The 21,689-nt window shown below is 48.0% G+C and overlaps 1 protein-coding gene across 2 annotated transcripts in view; it reads left to right on the top strand.

The window, feature by feature from the left end:
* JAKMIP1 (janus kinase and microtubule interacting protein 1) overlaps positions 1 to 21,689 on the top strand; it is a 112,969-nt gene that overhangs the window by 18,723 nt on the left and 72,557 nt on the right. For both annotated transcript variants that reach the window (XM_035113222.2, XM_060279034.1), the window contains exons 2-7: positions 4,528 to 5,022; positions 5,569 to 5,778; positions 8,117 to 8,236; positions 10,504 to 10,650; positions 16,858 to 16,998; positions 18,191 to 18,250. In XM_035113222.2, the coding sequence (XP_034969113.2) occupies positions 4,528 to 5,022; positions 5,569 to 5,778; positions 8,117 to 8,236; positions 10,504 to 10,650; positions 16,858 to 16,998; positions 18,191 to 18,250 (1,173 nt within the window). The remainder of the gene's footprint in view (positions 1 to 4,527; positions 5,023 to 5,568; positions 5,779 to 8,116; positions 8,237 to 10,503; positions 10,651 to 16,857; positions 16,999 to 18,190; positions 18,251 to 21,689) is intronic.

Raw genomic sequence — 21,689 nt, 5'->3', positions numbered from 1 at the left:
CTTGTATTCTGTAATCTCCTTTTCTGAACATCTTACTATAATCCCCACCCTTCCTCCAGTCCTGGCTATCATTCAACTGCCTTCCTATTACCTATCCTGCTATCTAATTTCTTTGCAACATCTACTGAGCTAAGGCAACCTCCACGCTCATTACCTTAACTATTATTAACAACTAATAATAGAAAAAGAGTTAGTAATTATGGCACTGTGCTTTGCTTATATGTACATGGATACTGTATGTCAGGCATGGGCAAACTCGGCCCTCCAGATGTTTTGGGACTACAACTCCCATCAGCCCTAGCTAACAGGACCAGTGGTCAGGGATGATGGGAGTTGTAGTCCCAAAACACCTGGAGGGCTGAGTTTGCCTATGCCTGCTGTACGTCTTAATATTGTAGTATACTGTATACCTTCAGTTCGTGCTAAAATTTATTTTGGCCAAAATTGGTAGCAGTTTCAAAAGTCCTTTTGCATTTCTTCATTGACAACTTCCTTTTTTAAGTGGTGGTGGCAGCTGCAGCAGTGGCAACAGCAGCCACATTTGTCCTAAAGCACCCGAGGATAAGGCTGTAGGGGAAACGCGGAAGACCATTGTAATTTCGAGGAGTTGGATGACATGTCTCTTTCCCTTTTACATCCCCGGTTTAAGGTTTGCCGATTCATGATGGTATAATTTGCTTTTCACACCCCTGTGTAGTCCTGGGTCTCCTGTGTTCTAAGTGCTGATTGGCTAGTGGGGAGGATACCCAGTTGCAGTGAATTGGGTGGGAGACTCTCAGCTGCTCCGCATTAGTCGCACCCGGTGTCCCGGGCTGATCATGAGTGATGCCTCCTAACCAGTTGCAATCAATCAAATCAAAGCTGCCTCTTCACAGATTGAGGTACCTGATACTGTGAGAGTGTTGGCCCGGGGTGTCTCTTGCTGCTCTACCTGGAGCTCTGGGCAGCTGAAGGGGAGATTGTGTGTGACTTCTGTCTGGTATGCTATAATTTGTGTTTTGTACGCCTGCTGCTATCGGTTAGGTAAAGGGGCCCCTGACCATCAGGTCCAGTCGTGTCCGACTCTGGGGTTGCGGCGCTCATCTCGCTCTATAGACCGAGGGAGCCAGCGTTTGTCCGCAGACAGCTTCCGGGTCATGTGGCCAGCATGACAAGGCTGCTTCTGGCAAACCAGAGCAGCGCACGAAAACGCCGTTTACCTTGCCGCCAGAGCGGTCGCTATTTATCTACTTGCACTTTGATGTGCTTTCGAACTGCTAGGTTGGCAGGAGCTGGGACGGAGCAACGGGAGCTCACCCCGTTGCAGGGTTTCGAACCACTGACCTTCTGATCAGCAAGCCCTAGGCTCTGTGGTTTAACCCACAGTGCCACCTGGGTCCCTGCTGCTATCTGTTAACCTTATGCAAATAAAGCATTACTTACTCTTCATCTACTGGTGTGCTTATTGGCTCCAGATCCGGAAAGAACTCTGCCCTTGGCAGAGACATAGCATTATTCCATGGGGGCTGCTGGATACAACTGCCAGACAGGGGCTGCAGAAAGAAGCTCTACTGCTTCCACTGCTAAGGAAAGGGGAAAGGGAAAGCTGAACTGCACTCCTTCAGCCCACTTTTGCCGCTTCCCCTAGTCTCAGTGCACAACCTCACTCGCTAAGGGAGTACTTGGAGTATAAAACTCATTAAATGCTTTCAAGTGTCTCTGTGCCAGAGCCAGGGCCACCAGCTTTGTCCGTCCCGTGGGTGCATTTGTAAACTGGAGAAACTGTCATGGGCACTGCAGGTATACTGCAACCAGTCATGGAGCACAAGCTCTTCTATTGACTACAATAAGATGTGTGTTTCAAGCCTAATTTCATTGAGGGGAAGGGACCTTGTGGGGGCCAGAGAACGCCTTCGCAGGTGTATGTGTATCCACTGTTGCCACATTGGTAATCCGGGCACAGAGTAAAGAAAATTAGGATGAACTTGAAGCCTTAATGCAGGAAGGCAAGTATGAACTAATAGACATTGCCTGTGAGGATATGGCCCACTACTGGAGTGACAGGGATGGAACTTGTTGTTGTTTAGTCGTGTCCGACTCTTCGTGACCCCATGGACCAGAGCACGCCAGGCACTCCTGTCTTGCACTGCCTCCCGCAGTTTGGTCAAACTCATGTTTGTAGCTTCGAGAACACTGTCCAACCATCTCGTCCTCTGTCATCCCCTTCTCCTTGTGCCCTCAATCTTTCCCAACATCAGGGTCTTTTCCAAGGATTCTTCTCTTCTCTTCTCATGAGGTGGCCAAAGTATTGGAGCCTCAGCTTCAGGATCTGTCCTTCCAGGGAGCACTCAGGGCTGATTTCCTTCAGAATGGATAGGTTTGATCTTCTTGCAGTCCATGGGACTCTCAAGAGTCCCCTCCAGCACCATAATTCAAAAGCATCAATTCTTTGGTGATCAGCCTTCTTGATGGTCCAGCTCTCACTTCCATACATCTCTCAGGGATGGCGCTTACTTAACAGAAATAGACTAAACAGGAAGGGCGGAGAGTTAAAGAGTGCATACACAGGCAAAGAAATCCACGAATTTGAACATCTAGGTCAAATTAAAAGAAGAGGAAGATAGTGGGGCCATTGTAGGAGTATGCTACAGACTGCCAGGCTGGGCAGAATTCTTGGGTGGTGCCTTCCTATATAAGAGTACCACTTGTGAAAATTAGGCCTTCATGTAATTAATTAAAAAAACTGCTAACTTAAACAATGGAAAGGTGATCTGTTAGTATTATCAATGTATTTTATTTGTCTTACTGAATGCTGGTTTGAGGGCATTTTGACTGAAAAGGAATGTGTAAAAATATTGTAATACACGTGTGTGTGTGTGTGTGTGTGTGTGTGTGTGTGTATGTGTGACAACTCTGACTTTTGAAATACAGAGTTTTTGTCATGGGATCACACAAGGGCCTACTATGCACTCCAATCAGTATTAAACATTTTGTCCGTAGCCCAAGTTTAGAAGTACTACGTTCAGAAAATTTTTAGATATCTACCGTGTTTCTCCTAAAATAAGACGGTCCTCAAAAATAAGCCATGTCAGGCTTTTCATTAGTATAATAAATATAAGACACCCCCCGAAAATAAGCCAGGGGTGGGAGCCGCTTCGGGGAGCGCAGCGCAGCGCAAAGAGCCTGGTGAGAGGCAGCTGCGGCTGCAGGTGAAGCCCGGGATCTGCATGGGCGACTGAGGACGAGCGCCCTGAGCGCTGCAGCAGTAGCGAAGAGGCGCCCGATCAGCCCGCTTCTCAGCTGATCGGGGAGCGCAGCGCAGCACGAAAAGCCTGGTGAGAGGCAGCTGCGGCTGCAGGTGAAGCCCGGGATCTGCGTGGGCGACTGGGGCGAACGCCCTGAGCGCTGCGGCGGTGGCGAAGAGGCGCCCGATCAGCTGAGAAGCGGGCTGATCGGGCGCCTCTTCACTACCACGCAGATCCCGGGCTTCACCTGCAGCCGCAGCTGCCTCTCACCAGCCTCTTCGCGCTGCGCTGTGCTCCCCAAAGCGGCTCCCGTGCAGCCGCCTCTTGCCGCTTCGGGGAGCACAGCGCAGCGCGAAGAGGCTGGTGAGAGGGCCGTGCGTGGCAGCGGATGGGGAGAGTTTGGCTGCTGAGAGTCACCCCCCTGGAGGGGACGCCCTTGGCCCGAGCAGAGCGCCCGTAAGAAGGCGAGGCCGCTCCCCTCCGCCCGGCTGGCCGGCGCCCATGTCTCTGCCCGCGGTGCTGCCGGGCTCCTGCTGCCCGCTGGCCCGGCTCTCGGCGGCGCCCGAGGCGCCCAGACCTTGCTCCGCCTCCTCGGTCCCGCCGCCCCCGCCAGCTGCCCGGCCGCGATGGTCCCGCTCCGGGTGGCCTCAGCCCCGCTGGGCTGCGCTCTCCCCCGGCAGGGCCTGCCGTTGGGCGGGGAGGCTGCCGCTGGCGTGTCGGGCGGGGCTGCTGCCGGCCCGACCTCTGCTGTCTCTGGGGCTGCTGCAGCTGATCTTGGGGTGCTGCCTGGTGGCGCTGAGCTTCGGCGCGCTCTCCCTCAGCAGCTCCCCGCAGGTGAAGAACTCCTGCCCCTTCTGGGCCGGATCCTCGGTAAGTGCAGCCGGCGGCCGCGTCTTCTGTGGAGTCGCAGACATAAAGCCGCCTTCAGATTTGGCCCGCCACCCCGAAGCCGAGTCCTTCAGAAAAAGTCCCAGGGGGGCCGGGGGCCAGAGGGGCCGGTCGGCGCCGGGAACCTGCTTCTGTTTGCGGCGCTTATTCAGTAGCGAGCGGCTCTTGGGGGGGCACCCAAAGGCGATCTTCCTTTATTCACCCCTGATTGTTTTCTATTGGTTCTCCCGCTCGAAAAAATAAGACATCCCCCGAAAATAAGCCGTGGTGTGTTTTTTTGGAGGAAAAATAAATATAAGACGTGTCTTATTTTAGGAGAAACACGGTACCTCATGTTTCATTTGCTTCCCAAACATTCCTCCAGTTCTACATAGTCATGCTAATGTGTTGCTTTTGTTTTTTGGTGGTGTTTCAGGTGAGTAAACTGAGAGAGAAGCTCCAGGAAGTCAAACAAGAACGAGAACAGGAACAGCACAAACACACAGCCTACATATCCGAACTCAAGGCTAAACTCCATGAAGAGAAAATGAAGGAACTCCAGGCTGTCCGAGAGGTACTCATTCGGCAACACGAGCAAGAAGTGGCTCGTATGGTGAAAATAAAAGACAGTGAGATCCAGCGATTGCAGTCCACAGTGAATGTCCTGCGGGACGGGGCAGCTGACAAAGTGAAAACTGCCTTGCTCAATGAAGCCAGGGAAGAAGCCCGGAAATCATTTGATGGTGAGCGTATAAAGATGCAACAGGAGATACTAGAACTGAAGTCAGGGAAAAAACAGGTGGAAGAAGCCTTGAGTAACATCATGCAGGCAGATAAGATGAAGGCAGCTGACCTGCGCACAGCCTACCAGTCCCATCAAGACGAAATTAATAGGATAAAGCGTGAATGCGAGAGGGACATCCGTAGGCTGGTAGGTTCACCCAATATTACCATGTGTGTTGAATAGTTGAATATTCCACTATTAGAGGTCTATTTTTAATTGCCACTAGTATAATTGTGTGTCATATCACAGTCACTTGCTTTCCCCCTATTTTACTTTGTAAATAAATGGATGTTAATCCTGTATTGTAATTTTCTCTCAGGGAAAGGAGGGCATTTCTTATTCAAGTCTCTTTTATTTCCTCTGACGAGTGGCACACTTAGCTGCTTTGATTGATGCAAAATTAGATCTACTATCTGTTCACAATTGCTTTACGCTGCCGTTTCGTGAGATTTTTGAAAGGAAGTCAATTGTTCTCATATCTGGCTAATACTAAGTAAGTCAAAAGAACACATTAAACAAAAAACAGAACTTAAGTTCATTCCTTTCATAGAGGCAGCCCTGGCTTTAAATCCAGCGCTACTTATCCTTTGGTATGAATTGGCTAACATAAAGTGTTGCTAAGGCAAAATAACATTCAGTTTAATGGGAAGTATTTGGAGAAATTCACATCGTGTTGCTTTCTAACTTTTCAAGATGGATGAGATACGAGGCAAAGAGAGAGTGATTTTGGCTTTGGAGAAAGATCTTGGTGTCCAGGCAGGCCATACACAAAAGTTGCTGCTCCAGAAAGAAGCCCTGGATGAACAACTTGTTCAAGTCAAAGAAGCAGAGCGGTTCCATGGCAGCCCAAAGAAAGAGCTTCCTCCCTCTGTGGGAGATATGATGGAACTTGTAGGAAACCCGGTAAGAAATCTAACTGTTTTTATATGCTGCATATGAATGTTAAAGTTATTTTAACAATGTGGTGATTCCCTGCTAATGAGTTATCACCTTCAAAATACAAATAAATTATACTGTGAAATTGGAACATTAAGCTTTGCTTCCACCCTTCAGAGGACTTTACTGCTAGAAACAATAGTTCAGAAGTACATTGTGCAGAGTCCATTTTTATTGTCTCTGTATTGCCCGGGTGGTGGTAGTGAGGGGACTGCAGGCTTAAGCTGAGACAGTGCCCTTGTTTGCAACACCAACCCAAATCATGTCTTAGTGCAAACAAGCAAATGTGGGGGCTCTAAGAGAGGAGATTGCCCTTTTGCTCCTCTGGTTGTAATGCTGCTGTGCTTTTGGTAAGCTGTGATTTGGCACGTTGTGATCCCCAAAACTTTGGTTTCAGGACAGAGAGCAAAGCCCATCCTCTGTATAGTCATAGCCCCAGAAGAGAGTGCTGTATTTTTCGCGCCATCAGATGCACCTGACCATAAGACGCACCTAATTTTTTTTAGAGGAAAACAAGAAAAAAATATTTTGCTTTCTTGAATTGTCCTAGGGCTAGGCATAGCAGCCAACTCCTAGAGGCCTAGGTGCCTTACCCCCCATATTTGAGAGAGTCATCCCCCCATGTTGAGGGCATGTGAGGTGGGGCTTACCTCCTCCCCCATATTTTATTAAAGTTGGAAGAGGGAGGGAGGGAAGGAAGGATGAGAGAGAGGGAGGGAGCTCACATTTGTGGGTGCCTGTGGGTGACACTGTGATTCTGTGATGCTGGACATTGTTGGCAGCGGCGGGGGAGGAGCGGGCAGCGCAAAAGTGGTGCTTTGAGACTGTCTGCTCCTCCCCCACCCTCTTTGCCATTGCTGTTGGCAGCGGCAGAGGAGGAACGGACAGTGCAAAAGTGCCGCTTTTGGGCTGTCCGCTCCTCCCCCACTGCTGGGAGCCATGGCTCCGGTGGCAGAGGCATCCCTCCGCTTGTGACTGCAGCGGCAGCCGAGGGGTGCTGCTGCCGTCTAGTGCCTTTGCTCCATAAGATGCTGTGACTTTTCCCCTTCCTTTTTAGGAGGGAAAAGTGCGTCTTATGGGGTGAAAAATGCGGCACACAAAGACTAGCGCCAGACCTATTGTTCTCCTTCCAGTCTTGTCTGCTCACTTGTCTGCCTCCTCAGTCAACCCTGCCCCTTCCCTGTATAGCTCTGCCAAACCATGGCCCAGGCGAGCCTCAAAGGAGCAGGGACAACAGGCCAGGTCACTTCCCCAGCAAACATCTTGCTCTTTTGTTGCTTCCCTCCCCTTTACCTGCCAATATGGATGCAGACAAATGGCCTCGGGAGCACAGGGAAAAATGGAGCAAGATGGCTGCTTGGAAGCTGCCCCTGGTTGTTCCTCCATGGCTCTCCTGAGCTGCTCACTCACCTGCCTGCCTGAGCTGCCCTCGTGCTGTTCTGTCTGGCAGCCACACAAATTGGAGTCTGATGACAGCCTTGCAATTTTATTATACAGTGGTACCTCGGTTTATGAACACAATTGGTTCTGGAAGTCTGTTCATAAACTGAAGCGTTCATAAACTGAAGCGAACTTTCCCATTGTTTTATTTGAGTGCATACTCTGGCCCTTCGCCATCATGTCTCTTCCCACAAACCCCTCTGCTTTCTTGCCACTTTTATTCAGGGCCTGAAGACTTGCTGCTCATGTTGCCATAAAAAAGGTAAAGGGACCCCTGACCATTAGGTCCAGTCGTGACAGACTCTGGGGTTGAGCGCTCATCTCGCATTATTGGCCGAGGGAGCCGGCGTATAGCTTCCAGGTCATGCGGCCAGCATGACAAAGCCGCTTCTGGCAAACCAGAGCAGCACATGGAAACGCCGTTTACCTTCCCGCTGTAGCGGTTCCTATTTATCTACTTGCATTTTGACGTGCTTTCGAACTGCTAGGTTGGCAGGAGCAGGGACCAAGCAACGGGAGCTCACCCCGTCACAGGGATTGGAACCGCCGACCTTCTGATCAGCAAGCCCTAGGCTCAGTGGTTTAACCACAGCGCCACCTGGGTCCCATCCATGTTGCCATAGGTCCAGCCAAAAGACAGTAGCATGGCTGGGGGCGGGCAGAGGGGGGGAGACGGACAGAAATGGGTGAGGGGGGGTCTGTGCCGCTGAGGCCAGCCTCAAAGGAGACTGAGGCCAGCTGGTGGTATCTGCCCACTGTATGAGAAAACACTGCCTTCCCGCATCTATTCCACATGCTTTTTCACTTTTCTGTAAAATGAAGTTATGCCCAGTTTTGTGCTGTAATGTAGCTTTTTATTTTCAAGGAGCAACATATGGAGGAACGAGACGTGCGGAGATTTCAGCTAAAAATAGCAGAACTCAGTGCTGTAATTCGGAAGCTGGAAGATAGAAATACACTTTTAGCAGATGAAAGGAATGAACTAGTAAGTAATTTTGATATTTTATATAACAAAATTTATATGCTGCTTGGTTATAGTAAAACCTCCAAGGGGTTTACAAGAAATATTAAAGTTATCAATAAAACATTTAAAAACAACTTACCGTATTTTTCCGTGTATAAGATTATATTTTTTCCTAAATTTTTGAAGTTTAAAATAAAGGGTCCTCTTATACACGGATAGTGCATTTTCTTAATTTTGAGACCCAAAATATAGGTGGTGTGTTATGCACAGAAAAATATGGTAAAACATTTAACGATATTAAAATTAAAATACACCATCAACATCTGTGTGTCTGGATAGGCTTGTCTATACAAAAATGTTTTAAGCAGGTGCAGAAAAGAGTACAGGACAATGAATGTAGCTAACTGTCAATAGGCAGGGGGTTCCAAAGTGTAGATGCCGTCACACTAAAATATCAGTTTCTCACAACTTCATTATGTATCTTTAGGCACCAGGTGAAAATGTCTCTCTATAACTAGGCCTTTGGGTGATTAAACAATCTGTGGCCTTTTAGAACTGGGCAGGATGCTTTTAATGTATCTGTGTGGGGAGGGTTGTGTTATTGTTTTTGTCTGTCTAGTCAGTTGTAAGTTGCTTTGGGTTCCCCTGACCAAGATTAAGCAACTAATAAATTCAATAAATAAATAAATAAAATAAAAATAAAAAATGTAAGTGGACAATTGCCAAGGTCACATTTGACTTTTACAAAAAAGAAGAGTTCCCCGAATGAGGGAATGGGTAAAAAGAAAGTAGAAAGGGGACACATCTCTCCAAAATGTTTAACCGTTGTTCACAATTATAGAATATCAGAAGCTCAACTAGAGAACATACCACAGAACAGGAAAGATACTTCCAAGGCCAGCATGGGGAATGAGCAAAGGCAAGGAAGCTGTTAGAGGCAAGGAGGCTTCTTTCAGAAAAGGGAAGTCTTGTCCAAATGAGGAGAGCAAAAAGAGCAGGGACTTTGGTACAAGAAATTCTAGCAGATGATAAGGCATGAAAAAAAGAGAAAGATAATTTGATGAGCGTATTACAAAATAATAATAATAATAATAATAGAGGAACAACAAAACTTATTTAAATACATTAAAAGGAGATCAGCTGGGGAAGTGGTTGGACCTTTGGATGACGAGGGAGTTTGCGTTTGTCTTCACAGTGGGAGATGGAAGGCAGATCCCTGTGCCTGAGCTATCTGCCTCAGAAAGGGAGTCTGAGGAGCTGATGCAAAAGTGGTGACAAGACACAAAATGGGCAAACCACCAGGCCCAAATGGCATCTGCCTCAGAATCATAGAATCCTGGAATTGTAGAGTTGGAAAGGATCCCCGAGAGTTATCTAATCCAACCTCCTGCTATGCAGGAACCAGTTCTTAAAGAACTCGGAGAGCTACCAATGTCAGAATGCCATTATATGGCGAGAGCCCACTTGGAATACAGTGTCCAGCTCTGGTAGCCTCACCTCAAGAAAGACATTATAGAGCTTGAGAAGGTTCAGAAAAAGGCAGCCAAAATGATTAAGGGGTCAGAGCAACTCCCTTATGAAGAAAGGCCACATTTGGGACTTTTTTTGTTTAGAGTAAGGGAGGAAGATGTTGTTGTTAAGGTCCCAGGTTGGGTTACAACATTACAACACAATATTAAAAACAAACAACTTACAATTACAGAACTAAGTTGGGTCCTAAAAATATACACATCAAAAGTGTCAAAGGGCAGGGCAAAGAAGTGCATCTTTGGCGTTTGCCGGAAGCTGTATAATGACAGTGCCAAGAGCACCTCTGTGGGGTGGGAGCTCCACAGCTTTGAATGTCCTCTCTGAGACTGCCACCCGCTGAGTGTCCGAAGATGGAGGAACTACCAGGAGGGCCACCTCTGCAGATCTTGGCACCTGAGAGGATCCATAGGGAAGCAGGCAGTCTTTGAGGTATTTGGGACCTGAGTTGTTTAGGGCTTTAAACTCTAACGTGAGCACATTCTACACCAGCTGGAGCTTCCAAACCCAGACCCCAAGGCAACCCCACATAAGAGCACATTTCTATCCAGCCCAAAGCATGGACAACAGTGACCAGGCTATCCTTGTCCAGGAATGGCACTAGCTGTCAAACCAGATGAGGCTGGAAAAAGGCCTTCCTAGCCATAGAGGACACCTGGGCCTCTGTTGACAAAGATGTGTCCCCAAGCTACCCACTTGCACCGCTGTGCAGAACAGATGTGCTTTAAAAACAAAAACAAAAAAGTACAACTTTTTTGCAGCTGAAACGGTCTCGGGAGACGGAAGTGCAGGTGAAGCCACTTGTAGAAAAAAACAGAAGGCTGAACAAAAAGAATGAGAGCTTGCTGCAGAGTATACAAAGAATGGAAGAAAAACTTAAGCATCTTTCCAGGGGAAATGTCGAAATGGTAAGCAGTCGTCATCTTCAGGTCGCAGATTCTGACGTTTCGTTTGCCAGTTGTAAGAAGGATGACCAGAAAGTGCTCTGCTCCCTTTTTGCTTTTATAGCCAGTAATATTACTTACCGGTATTTATTTAATAAATTTTCTATCTCATTTTCTCAGAAATCTTTTCCATAAAGTAGTTGTCACAGTGGTCGGATGGGACTACTTCAGAGTAACGACTCTCCACCGCTCTGCATTTTATCTTTTTATTGGTGCTGCGTATTTACAGTGCTAAAGGTAGAGCTATTTACAGAGACACATCTTTTCAGCTTTCATCAGAACCTCCGAATGGCTTTTGGCGCGTCTTGCGCCAGCATAACAACTTGGGGAGCCCCATCCTCTTCCCCCGACGCTTTCTGCGAAGTTCCGGAGTTGGGGGGATGGGTCTGCCCCCCCCTTTCCTCCTTCCTGTCCCACCTGGGACGCTGGCTCTTCTACCCTGCCAGAGCCTTGGATCCCACTTCCTGTTTCCCCACTGGAGCTGGAGCTCTCCCTGCTCTCAGTCGTGCTCTGGGCTGGGCTGGAACTCAGGAGGGGAGGGGCTTCGCGATACCCCTTGCCCCTCACATCCATCCCCCCCAGGCCCCCCTTCCTCCCTCCTGGGCGGTTGCACGGGTGTTGGTGGTGACTGAAAGCCTAAGAACTCCGTGCTGTCCGAGCCGGTTGGTGTGAACACCTCCCCCCAGTCCCGTTGTACCCCTCCTCCCTCCTGGGAAGAGGGAAAGCCCAAAAAATCCGTGGCCTCAGAGCTGGTGGGGGTGAAAATCTGCTGCCAGTCCACCTCTTCTCCTGACTGAGTGGACCTCGGAGATACCCATATCTCCTCCTCCGTGTCCTCAAACTCTGCTTCCCATCTCCATGGTGAACTGCTTTCCCCCTCCTGTGCGTCCTCCTCCTCCCCCTCCCTTTCCATGTGCCAGGGCTTGGGCCTGTGTGGGAAGAGGGCGTGAAATTCTTCCACTAAGAATTCCTCCTGTATCTGGGTGGCTGGGACCCATTCATTTTGGGATGGCGGGGCGTCCTCCCATGCCATAAGGTACTCCAGGCCCCCCACCCCCCTTCGTGAATCAAGGATGGCTGTTGCTTCATTGAGTGGCTCCCTGCCTCCTCTCTCCCCCCCTCCCTCGGGGGTCTGTGCGCCGTCTCGGAATCTGCTACTTTCCCTGTACGGAGACAGCAGCGATCTATGAAACACTGGGTGCACCCTCATGTCCTCTGGCAGTGCCAGCCTGTATGCCACCGGGTTTACCTGCTGCGTGACCGTGAAGGGGCCCAACCTTCTGGGTGCCAGCTTCTTGCACCTCCCTCTGGTGGGAAGGCCCTCCGAGGACAGCCAGACCTTGTCCCCCACCCTGATGACCTCCCCCGGTCGCCTGTGGCGATCTGCCCCCTTCTTGTACGCTTCCTTGGCCCTCTCCAAGTGTTCTCTGAGCTGCTGGTGCACCGTCTCCAGCTCCTCTGCCCAATCCTCTGCCTGCGGGCCCTCCTCCTCCCCCTCCCTCTCCGGGAAAGATCTGAGGTCGCGCCCGTAGTTGGCCTTAAAGGGCGACACCCCTGTGGAGACGTGCACCGCATTGTTGTAGGCAAATTCTGCCAGTGGCAGACGATCCACCCAGTCCGTTTGCCTCTGGCTGACGTAGCATCTCAGGTACTGCTGCAGAATGGCGTTGACCCGCTCCGCCTGTCCATTGGTCTGCGGGTGCCGAGCCGTCGACAAGCTGACCTCCACCTGCAGGAGGTTCATGAGCCGCCTCCAGAACCTGGAAACAAATTGGCGGCCTCTATCCGAAATAACTCTTAAAGGTAATCCATGCAGTCTGAATACGTGGTCAACAAACAGTTTGGCTGTCTCTTCTGCAGAGACCGCCCTGGCACACGGTATAAAATGGCACATTTTGGACATGAGGTCCACCACCACCAACACTGCGGTCTTGCCCCTGGACGACGGCAGGTCTGTGATGAAGTCCATGGACACTACTTCCCACGGCCTGTGCGGGGTGGCTAATGGCTCCAGCAACCCTGCTGGTGCTGCTCTGACTACCTTTGCCCGCTGGCAGGTGTCACAGCCCCGTACATAGTCTCGAACATCTTCCCGCACCCCTGGCCACCAGAAGTGTCTCATGACTAGGTGAGTGGTTTTGTCCCTTCCGAAATGACCCGCCGTCGGGTTGTCGTGCATCTGCTTGAGGACCTTACCTCTGAGCTGGTTGGTGGGCAGGTACAGGGCTCCCCTGTAAAAAAGCAACCCCCTCCTTTCCTCAAAGTCTTTTGCCTGCTCCCTCCCCCCTCGCAGCTCTCTGAAGATGCGGGTGGCAAACTCATCTGCTGCCGTCAGTGCTGTGAGTTCTGCCTCGCTCACCACTGCTGCTCCGCAGGACCATGCTGATGGGGGGAAAATGTGTCGGGGTGCTGGTGGCAACTCCTCCTCCATGTACTCTGGCTTGCGGGAGAGGGCATCCGCCCTGACGTTCTGCTCCCCCGGTATGTAGTGGATGGAGAAGTTGAAGTGTGAGAAGAACTCTGCCCATCGTATCTGCCGCTGGTTGAGCACCCTGGCCGTTCTCCAGAACTCCAGGTTCTTGTGGTCCGTGCACACCTGAATGGGGTGCTTGGCGCCCACCAAGAAATGTCTCCAGTGTTTAAACGCAGCGTGGATCGCGAGAAGTTCCTTATCAAACACCGTGTAATTGCGTTCTGGCTGTGTCAGCTTTCTAGAGAAAAAGGCACAGGGTCTCCACTCTCTGTTGGCATCCAGTTGCAACAGGATCGCTCCCAAAACTCTGTCTGAAGCATCGGTCTCAACGCGTAGGGGCGCATCCTGCACCACGTGGAACAGGTTCTGGTCGGAAGCGAACACCCTCTTGAGGCTTTCGAACGCTGCTTGCGCTTCCTGTGTCCACCTGAACTTCTGCTTGCCTCTCAGGCAGTCCGTGATGGGAGCCGTAACGCGAGAGAAGTTCTTGATGAACTTCCTGTAGAAGTTGGCGAAGCCTAGTAGGCGTTGGGCATCCTTGCGCGTCCTGGGGCTGTGCCAGTCCAGGATGGCCTGCACCTTGTCCTTGTCCATCGCCAGCCCCTTGTCTGACAGTTTGTAGCCCAGGAAGTCCACCTCTTTGGTGTGAAACTTACACTTCTCCAGCTTCACATACAGGTGGTGCTCCTTCAGGCGCTGCAACACCTCTCTGACATCCTTCACATGCTGCTCTGGGTCATTGGAGTAAATAAGGATGTCATCCAAGAAGACCAGGCATTTCTTGAAGAGAAGGGACCCCAGGACGTGGTGCATGAAGGCCTGGAAGCATGCTGAGCCTCCTTGCAAACCGAAGGGCATCACCAGATATTCAAAAGAGCCCAGAGGCGTGAACATCGTGGTCTTCCACTCATCGCCTTCCCGGATCCTGATCAAGTTGTACGCCCCCCTCAGGTCGAGCTTGGTGAAGATCTTGCCCCTGCGTGCCGCTGTCAGCAGATCGTCCACTCTGGGCATCGGGAAAGCCACCGGTTCTGTCATGTTGTTCAGGCGCCTGAAATCCACCACCAGACGGCGCTGTTGCGTGTCTTTCTTGTCCACCCAGAAGACCGGGCTGCCCCCTACTGCCTTGCTTTCTCTGATGAACCCCCTCTTGAGGTTCTTGTCTATAAACGCACGCAGATCCTCCAGCTCCTGATCTGACATGGAGTACAGCTTGGCTGGGGGTAGCGTGGCCCCCGGCACCAGGTTGATCTGGCAGTCAAATGATCTGTGCGGGGGCAGGTGGTCGGATTCCGCTTCACTGAAGACCTCCTGCAGGTCCCAGTACTGCTTGGGTATCGTCTCACCCCCCTTGACGTGCATGGTGGCCACCGTGGCTATTGGAGGCCCCTCCCCTGGTTGGTGTTGCATGCAATGCTCCAGACAATAGTCTGAGCCAAACGTGATGCATCTCTGGTGCCAACTGATGGAGGGGTCATGGCGCGCCATCCCGGCAACTCCAAAGTAGCCCAAAAAAGATTCGGAGGTTGCTGTCACAGTGGTCGGATGGGACTACTTCAGAGTAACGACTCTCCACCGCTCTGCATTTTATCTTTTTATTGGTGCTGCGTATTTACAGTGCTAAAGGTAGAGCTAGTTACAGAGACACATCTTTTCAGCTTTCATCAGAACCTCCGAATGGCTTTTGGCGCATCTTGCGCCAGCATAACAACTTGGGGAGCCCCATCCTCTTCCCCCGACGCTTTCTGCGAAGTTCCGGAGTTGGGGGGATGGGTCTGCCCCCCCTCTTTCCTCCTTCCTGTCCCCCCTTGGACGCTGGCTCTTCTACCCTGCCAGAGCCTTGGATCCCACTTCCTGTTTCCCCACTGGAGCTGGAGCTCTCCCTGCTCTCAGTCGTGCTCTGGGCTGGGCTGGAACTCAGGAGGGGAGGGGCTTCGCGATACCCCTTGCCCCTCACAGTAGTTTTCACTCTATCTAGTACAGTTTTACAGGTAGAAAGTCCTACTGCAGATTTTGATTCCACCTGCTTGATTGGCACATTGACATAATTCCTATTTTTAAGGTATATTCTAATAATAATAATATCTTTATTACGGTCATAGACCAGCAAAAAGTATATTCTAAAAGTGTTGGGTAGCTCAAAAACAGAAATTACAGTTGTTCTTTATCTTTCTTTGGGAGCACCTGCAAATCCAAGAAGGATAACTTAACAAAATGAGTCATTACTATATGCTATATTCTCTCTCTCTTTTTTTGTTGTTGCTTTTTTCCCCCTCTCTTCTATCTTTCTTCTATTTTACTGATTTGTGTTCTACGATTTTGTTTTGTAACTTTGATATATAATTTATGATTTATGATCCATGTTTTATGATCTTGTTTTGTAACTATAAAATACGAAATAAAGGTTTATTTAAAAATTTTAAAAAAATGAGTCATTACCCAATGTGTAGCCCAATATGTAGTACTTTAACATATGGCCTGCAGAGTCACAATGTAACACATTCTGGACTGACCTTTTTTAACTGGTCAAGTGGTCGGCTGCTGTGTTCAGCTGCTTACCATGCTGTGGGCTTCAAGAGGAAAGGCACCAGCTCAACCCCAGCCCACAGGATGTTACCCAACTCAGGGTACAGTCACCCTTTTCCTCAGCATTTATTTGTATGCTGTCTATGGGGGCTCACATCATTCACTAGTTACAAAATACAGCAGAATTTAAATAATCTGTTAATGAAAGCATCTCATTAAGAAATGATCAGTAAAATTGAAAAATCCCTTATAATTCATGATAAGATCTCATGACAAAACACAAAAGCATAATAACGAAAACAGCAAAAGTAATGCACCACTAAAATTAAATCTGGGCCCACACAGTAGTCCCTAAACATCCTGTGCAGACTTGTGGTCAAGACGGTCTCTGGTGCCTCCTGCAGCAGCTTTCATAGCTGGAAATGGTCTTGGCCTCCCCTCTCTCAGCCCAGATGGAAATAGGCCAGCAAAGATGGGGACAGGCCCCACAGGACTTGCAGATAAGATCCCTGCATCTCTAGAGTTTGAGCCAGGAACCCCATTGCCCTAGTGCTGAGAGGCTTCTTGGGGCTCTGCATTCAGGCTCCAGAATCCTTTTGGGCCTAGAGGCACATTTGGAAATCTAAGAAACTTTAATGGGCACTTCAAAATACCTATTTCACAAAAGGAAAACTGGTGATGCTTAGGACCCCTCCCCCAAATGACAAATCACCCTAACCTCCTCAAACAAATAAAACAAAGACAAAGCAGGCGACACCACCCCCTCGCCACAAAAAATGAGGTCCCACCCAGTATTTACTTAAGCTTGCTGAAATCAGATTTCCCAAAGTCTAGGGTGCACACCTGACCACGTTCAACTTTACTGTTTCCCAGTATCTTGAATCCCAAGTTGATGTGGTCACTTTCACCCAAGACTCACACTTCTGTCATGTGAAAGGGATAGTAGCACTGGTTATTATGGTAGCAGTTGCTCTGTTAAGGATTACAGTCATTCAGTCTCACTGCTGACTTTTTCTCAGATGTGTTTTCTCTTTGCATGATAATGTTTAAATTCATGATTGGAAAAGGGCAAGGATGTTTACCAACCACCTTTTTGTACTAGTATTGTTTTGGCTGGAACCAAAGAGGGTGTAAGATTTGGTTGTGTTAATGAAATTACTTTTTTTTTATAGAGGGAGAAGCTATCTGCTCAGCCAACAATAAGGAGGCACACTTCATTGAATGACCTCAGTAGCACACATGAAGAACCAGAAGTTGAATTTCTTAAATTGCAAATTATAGAACAACGGCATCTTATTGATGATCTGACAATGGTAATATGCAGTTATTATTAATCTCTGCTTTGGCATTCGTTTCTTATTCCCTTGGAGAGACATTTGTAAAGCCACATGGTCACTTGATCCAAATATAGCATGCATTGTATTTTGCATTGTATTTTGAAACAGCCTGCCATTGCTAAATACTAAAGAGCTAGGCCTCCCCTACCCATGTTCATGCTCTTCCTTGTCACATCAACCATGGAGAAGGAGCAGGGGACAGTGAGGGGAGTAACCTTGTGACAACAGACAGTCATGTTTGCTGCTTTCAAAGCATTATATTCTTGGCAAAGTATAACAGAAGGCTATGTGTTTGGGGGCAAAGATAACAAATAATAGAAAATGTTATATTTACAAGCAAAAAAGTGAAGTGGGGATATAGTATCCCCAATATTAACCGTGTTTTCCGGAAAATAAAACACTGTCTTATATTTATTTTTCCTCAAGAAGACACACTATGGCTTATTTTCAGGGGATGTCTTATTTTTATTATGCGTCCAGCCACGCCTCTTCCTTGGCGCCCTCCAGAACTGCGCCTATCACTATGTCTTATTTTTGGGGTATGGTTTATATTGTGCAAATGCTTAGAAATCCTGCTATGGCTTATTTTATGGGTAAGTCTTATTTTTTGAGGGGAAAGGGAATATATATTCCTGCATGTGGATGTTTACAAAGGGCTGTTTGAAATTTATGTGCTTCACTTTGAAGTCCCAATAATCAGGGCTTCAAAGGGAAGAATCACCTGAATAACAGGTGAGTGGCCCTGGCTAGCTGTTAAACATTGGCCTGCCAAGGGTGGAGCAATAAGAATCAGACCAGAAAAGGTTCCCCACTCCTGAATTAGAAGTAAATAATCTATTTGTCCAGTTTTAAACCCATCTCCTTTTCCATGTTTTCATTTCTGTTTCTCATAACTCATTAATCTATCTCATAAAAGGAGGAGTGGATAAGTGAAATGATCCAAAATCTCTTTCCATTTCTCATGGTTTGTCAACTGTGTACATTGTCAATTTGCTGTGTTTCCCCCAGATTTTCCTCTGCGGCAACTAGTTTTAAAAGTGTGTATTTCAAAAGAAATGGAAAGGGATATTTAGCTTTGCTGTGGAGCATGTTTCCACACCCATGATTATCTGTTACGTATTTTGAATATATACTAAATAAATTATTTAAAAGACATTCCTTGCTCTAGGAGCGGGATCGATGGTTACGCTCCAGGAAACAGAAGACGCAAAATTTGAAACCCACAAAGGTGAGTGACATTTTTATTGAGACTAGTGGATAATGGTTTTTCCAAACTTCTTTTCTATTTTAAAATTATGGCAATAAAATAAGAAAAACAACAATTGCCATCATTATTAATAATTAATTTTAAAAACTACAAAATGCTGATTTCCCCCCCCCCCCCACATCTGCTTCTTGATACTTTAATATATGGAGATGTCAAATATTTAACTGCAGTGTAACCTGGAAAGTACTGCTGAAGGCCTGACGGTGGCACTTTTCCTTATCGTTCTGTTTTGCACAGCTAAGTTTGCAAACATGTGCACACTTATCTGGAAGTAGGTCCCAAATAACTCAATGGGGCTTCTTCTGAAACAGTTTAGTTATTAAAATTTATTACCCGCTTTCAGTATTAAACAATCCTAAAGCAGGGTATAGTACAGATAAAACTCTAGAAAGTCTTGTAATCAATCAATACATAATTAAATAGTAAAAAAAAGGAAACAGGTGACAGCACATATACAATTGTATATTCTTTGTTTGTTTCTTTTTCCTTTTTCTTTTAGATTAGTTTGGTTTTTATTGTAATGTATTATGAAAAGTCTTAATGAAATCTTATAAATAATAGGTATTGTTTGAAACGAAAACGTAATTCTACAGCACTGAATGTGAGCAGGGTCAGGCCAGGATATTTCTCTGGCCCCTCCCTTCCAGACCCCCCTACAGTCATCTGGAGGTGGCCCAGGAAAAAGAGGAAAGGAGGCTGGAGAGGAGCAGGTGGGGGGGGGAACAGTGGGTGGGGACCACAGTGGTGGGGAGGGCATGGAGGAGGAGGAGGAGGAGGAGGAGGCAAATGGCACGCTGCTAGGGCCTGGGTCTGCCCTCTGAGGTGGCTGCTTTGCCTCGCATCATGGGCCAGCCAGTTCTGAATGTAGTAAAATGCAACTGTTTTGGGGGGCGGGGGCGGGGGTTGAGTTTGTTTCTCAGTGACTTTCTAAAATGGAAAACTTTGTATCTAAGCCTGTATGGATGTCACATGGATTTGACTATCCTTCCCAGACCTGGAGGATGCTCTTCCTGTCTTAGGCAAAAGAGGCTAATTAGGTTTAATCACGTGTGTGATGTACTCTGCACATGAGCAGAGGTAATGGCTTCACATTTTCAGGATTGAATCATGGGTTGCAAATAACGTTATTCAAGTGAATCCATTATCCATTATCCATTGGCTGGAATATTTAGTACGTTCAATTTGGAGAAATAAATGTTTGGATTAATGAAAAGTTAGTTTGATTTTTGGGTGAGGGAGCAAAACAGCATGCAAAGGTCCTCACATTTTAACATTTGTGTGTGTGGTTCCTTAGTGGCGGCAGGGTTGTGGGGGCTGTGGCCAGGCCTGGACCCAGAGACCGCTGAGGGGGGGAGGAGGGAGGCCTGACGTGGCTCTAAACTCACCGTGGGGGATAAGCGGGGTCCACTCAGCTGGCCAGCCAGCCACCCACCAGACTGACAGACAGACTGTTCACCCACTCCCTCAGCACACACCCAAAAAAACCCTGGATATTTTTCAAAATTTAAATCCACCCGGATGGTGATTTTGCCTTTGGAATCTCAGGCATGCCCAGGGAAATCTGGACGTATGGCAACCCTGGGGACGACATGCCAGTAGCGGGGAGGGCAAAAGGCCACTGAGCAGTGGATGCAAACTTCATACCATAAGCTAGTTTGTACACACACTCACAAGCCCTTCTCTAATCTCTATCCAGGCAAGCAAAAGCCATTATCTGAGTTCTGGGACACACTCCAAATACGCACGGAGGGCGTGAAGCTGGCAAGGGGCAAGGCCTGGGGAAAGAGTGGAAGGGTGGCTGGAGAGTCCCATGGACCAGCTAGGGAGGCCTAGAGGGCCATATTTGGCCCCTATCCCTGAGATTCCCCATTCCTGGTGTAGAAACTAGTTTACTGTACGAAAGTAAAGAACATTGCTCTGTCCGCTTTTGCCTCTGACCCCCGTGGTAGGAGGAGAACCCTTGGTGTGGTGTAGTGGTTAAGAGAGGTAGACTCTTGATCTGGTGAACCGGGTTCGCGTCTCCGCTCCTCCACATGCAACTGCTGGGTGACCTTGGGCTAGTCACACTTCTTTGAAGTCTCTCAGCCCCACTCACCTCACAGAGTGTTTGTTGTGGGGGAGGAAGGGAAAGGAGAATGTTAGCCACTTTGAGACTCCTTCGGGCAGTGATAAAGCGGGATATCAAATCCAAACTCTTCTTGGTTTCTAAAGAATCATTGAATTCTAGAGTTTGAATGAACCTCAAGAGCCATCTTGTCCAACCCCCTGCAATGCAGGAATCTCAACTAAGCATCCATGACAGATGGCCATCCAACCTCTGCTTAAAAACCTCCAATAAAGGAGTACACAACCTCACGAGAGAGACTGTTTCACTGTCAAACAGCTATTACTGTCAGAAAGTTCTTCCTCATGTTTGGTTGGAATCTCCTTTCTTGTAATTTGAATCCATTGGTTCGGATCTTACCTTCTGGAGCAGGAGAAAACAAGATTGCTCCATCTTCCATGGGACAGCCCTTTAGATATTTGAAGATGGCTATCATATCTCCTAGTCTCCTCTTTTCCAGGCTAAACATGCCCCAGCTCTTTCAACTATTGCTCATAAAGGTTGCTTTCCAGACCCTTGATCCTCTTGGTTGCCCTCCTCTGCACATGTTCCAGTTTGTCAACATCCTTCTTAAATTGTGGTGCCCAGAATTGGACACAGTATTTCAGGTGTGGTCTGACCGAGGCAGAGAAGAGTGGTGCTATTGCTTTCCTTGATCTGGATATTGTACTTCTGTTGATAGCCTTAGATTTTTTTTGCTGCTGCATCACACAGTTGACTCATGTTAAGCTTGTGGTCCACTAAGATCCCTAAGTCCTTGTCACATGTTCTACTAGTAAGCCAGGTGTCCCCCATCTTAGGCATACTGTTCTTCCTGACTAAGTGTAGAATCTTACATTTGTCCCTATTGAAATCCATTTTGTTAGTTTGAGCCCAGTTCTCCAATCTGCTGAGGTCATTTTGAATCCCGATTCTGCCTTCTGCGACATATGCTAGCTCTCCCAGTTTGGTGTCATCTGCTGCTAATAATAATAATAATAATAATAATAATAATAATAATATATTTATACCTCAGCCAGATGGGGGGTTTTCCCAGCCACTCTACGTGGCTTCCAACAAAATATTGAAAGTACAATAAAACATCAGACATTAAAAACTTCCCTAAACAAGGCTGCCTTCAGATATCTTCTAAAAGTCAGATAGTTGTTTATTTGACATCTGATGGGAGGGCATTCCACAGGGCGAGCACCACTACCGAGAAGGCCCTCTGCCTGGTTCCTTGACAAGCACCCCCTCAATTCCTTTGTCCAAGTCGTTTATAAAAACATTGAACAACAATGGGCCCAGGATGGAACC

Source organism: Zootoca vivipara, chromosome 9 (assembly GCF_963506605.1).
Source record: "Zootoca vivipara chromosome 9, rZooViv1.1, whole genome shotgun sequence".
Classification (NCBI taxonomy): Eukaryota; Metazoa; Chordata; class Lepidosauria; order Squamata; family Lacertidae; genus Zootoca; species Zootoca vivipara.
Note: the sequence above shows the minus strand (reverse complement) of the source record. Positions and strands in the feature narration are given on the sequence as shown.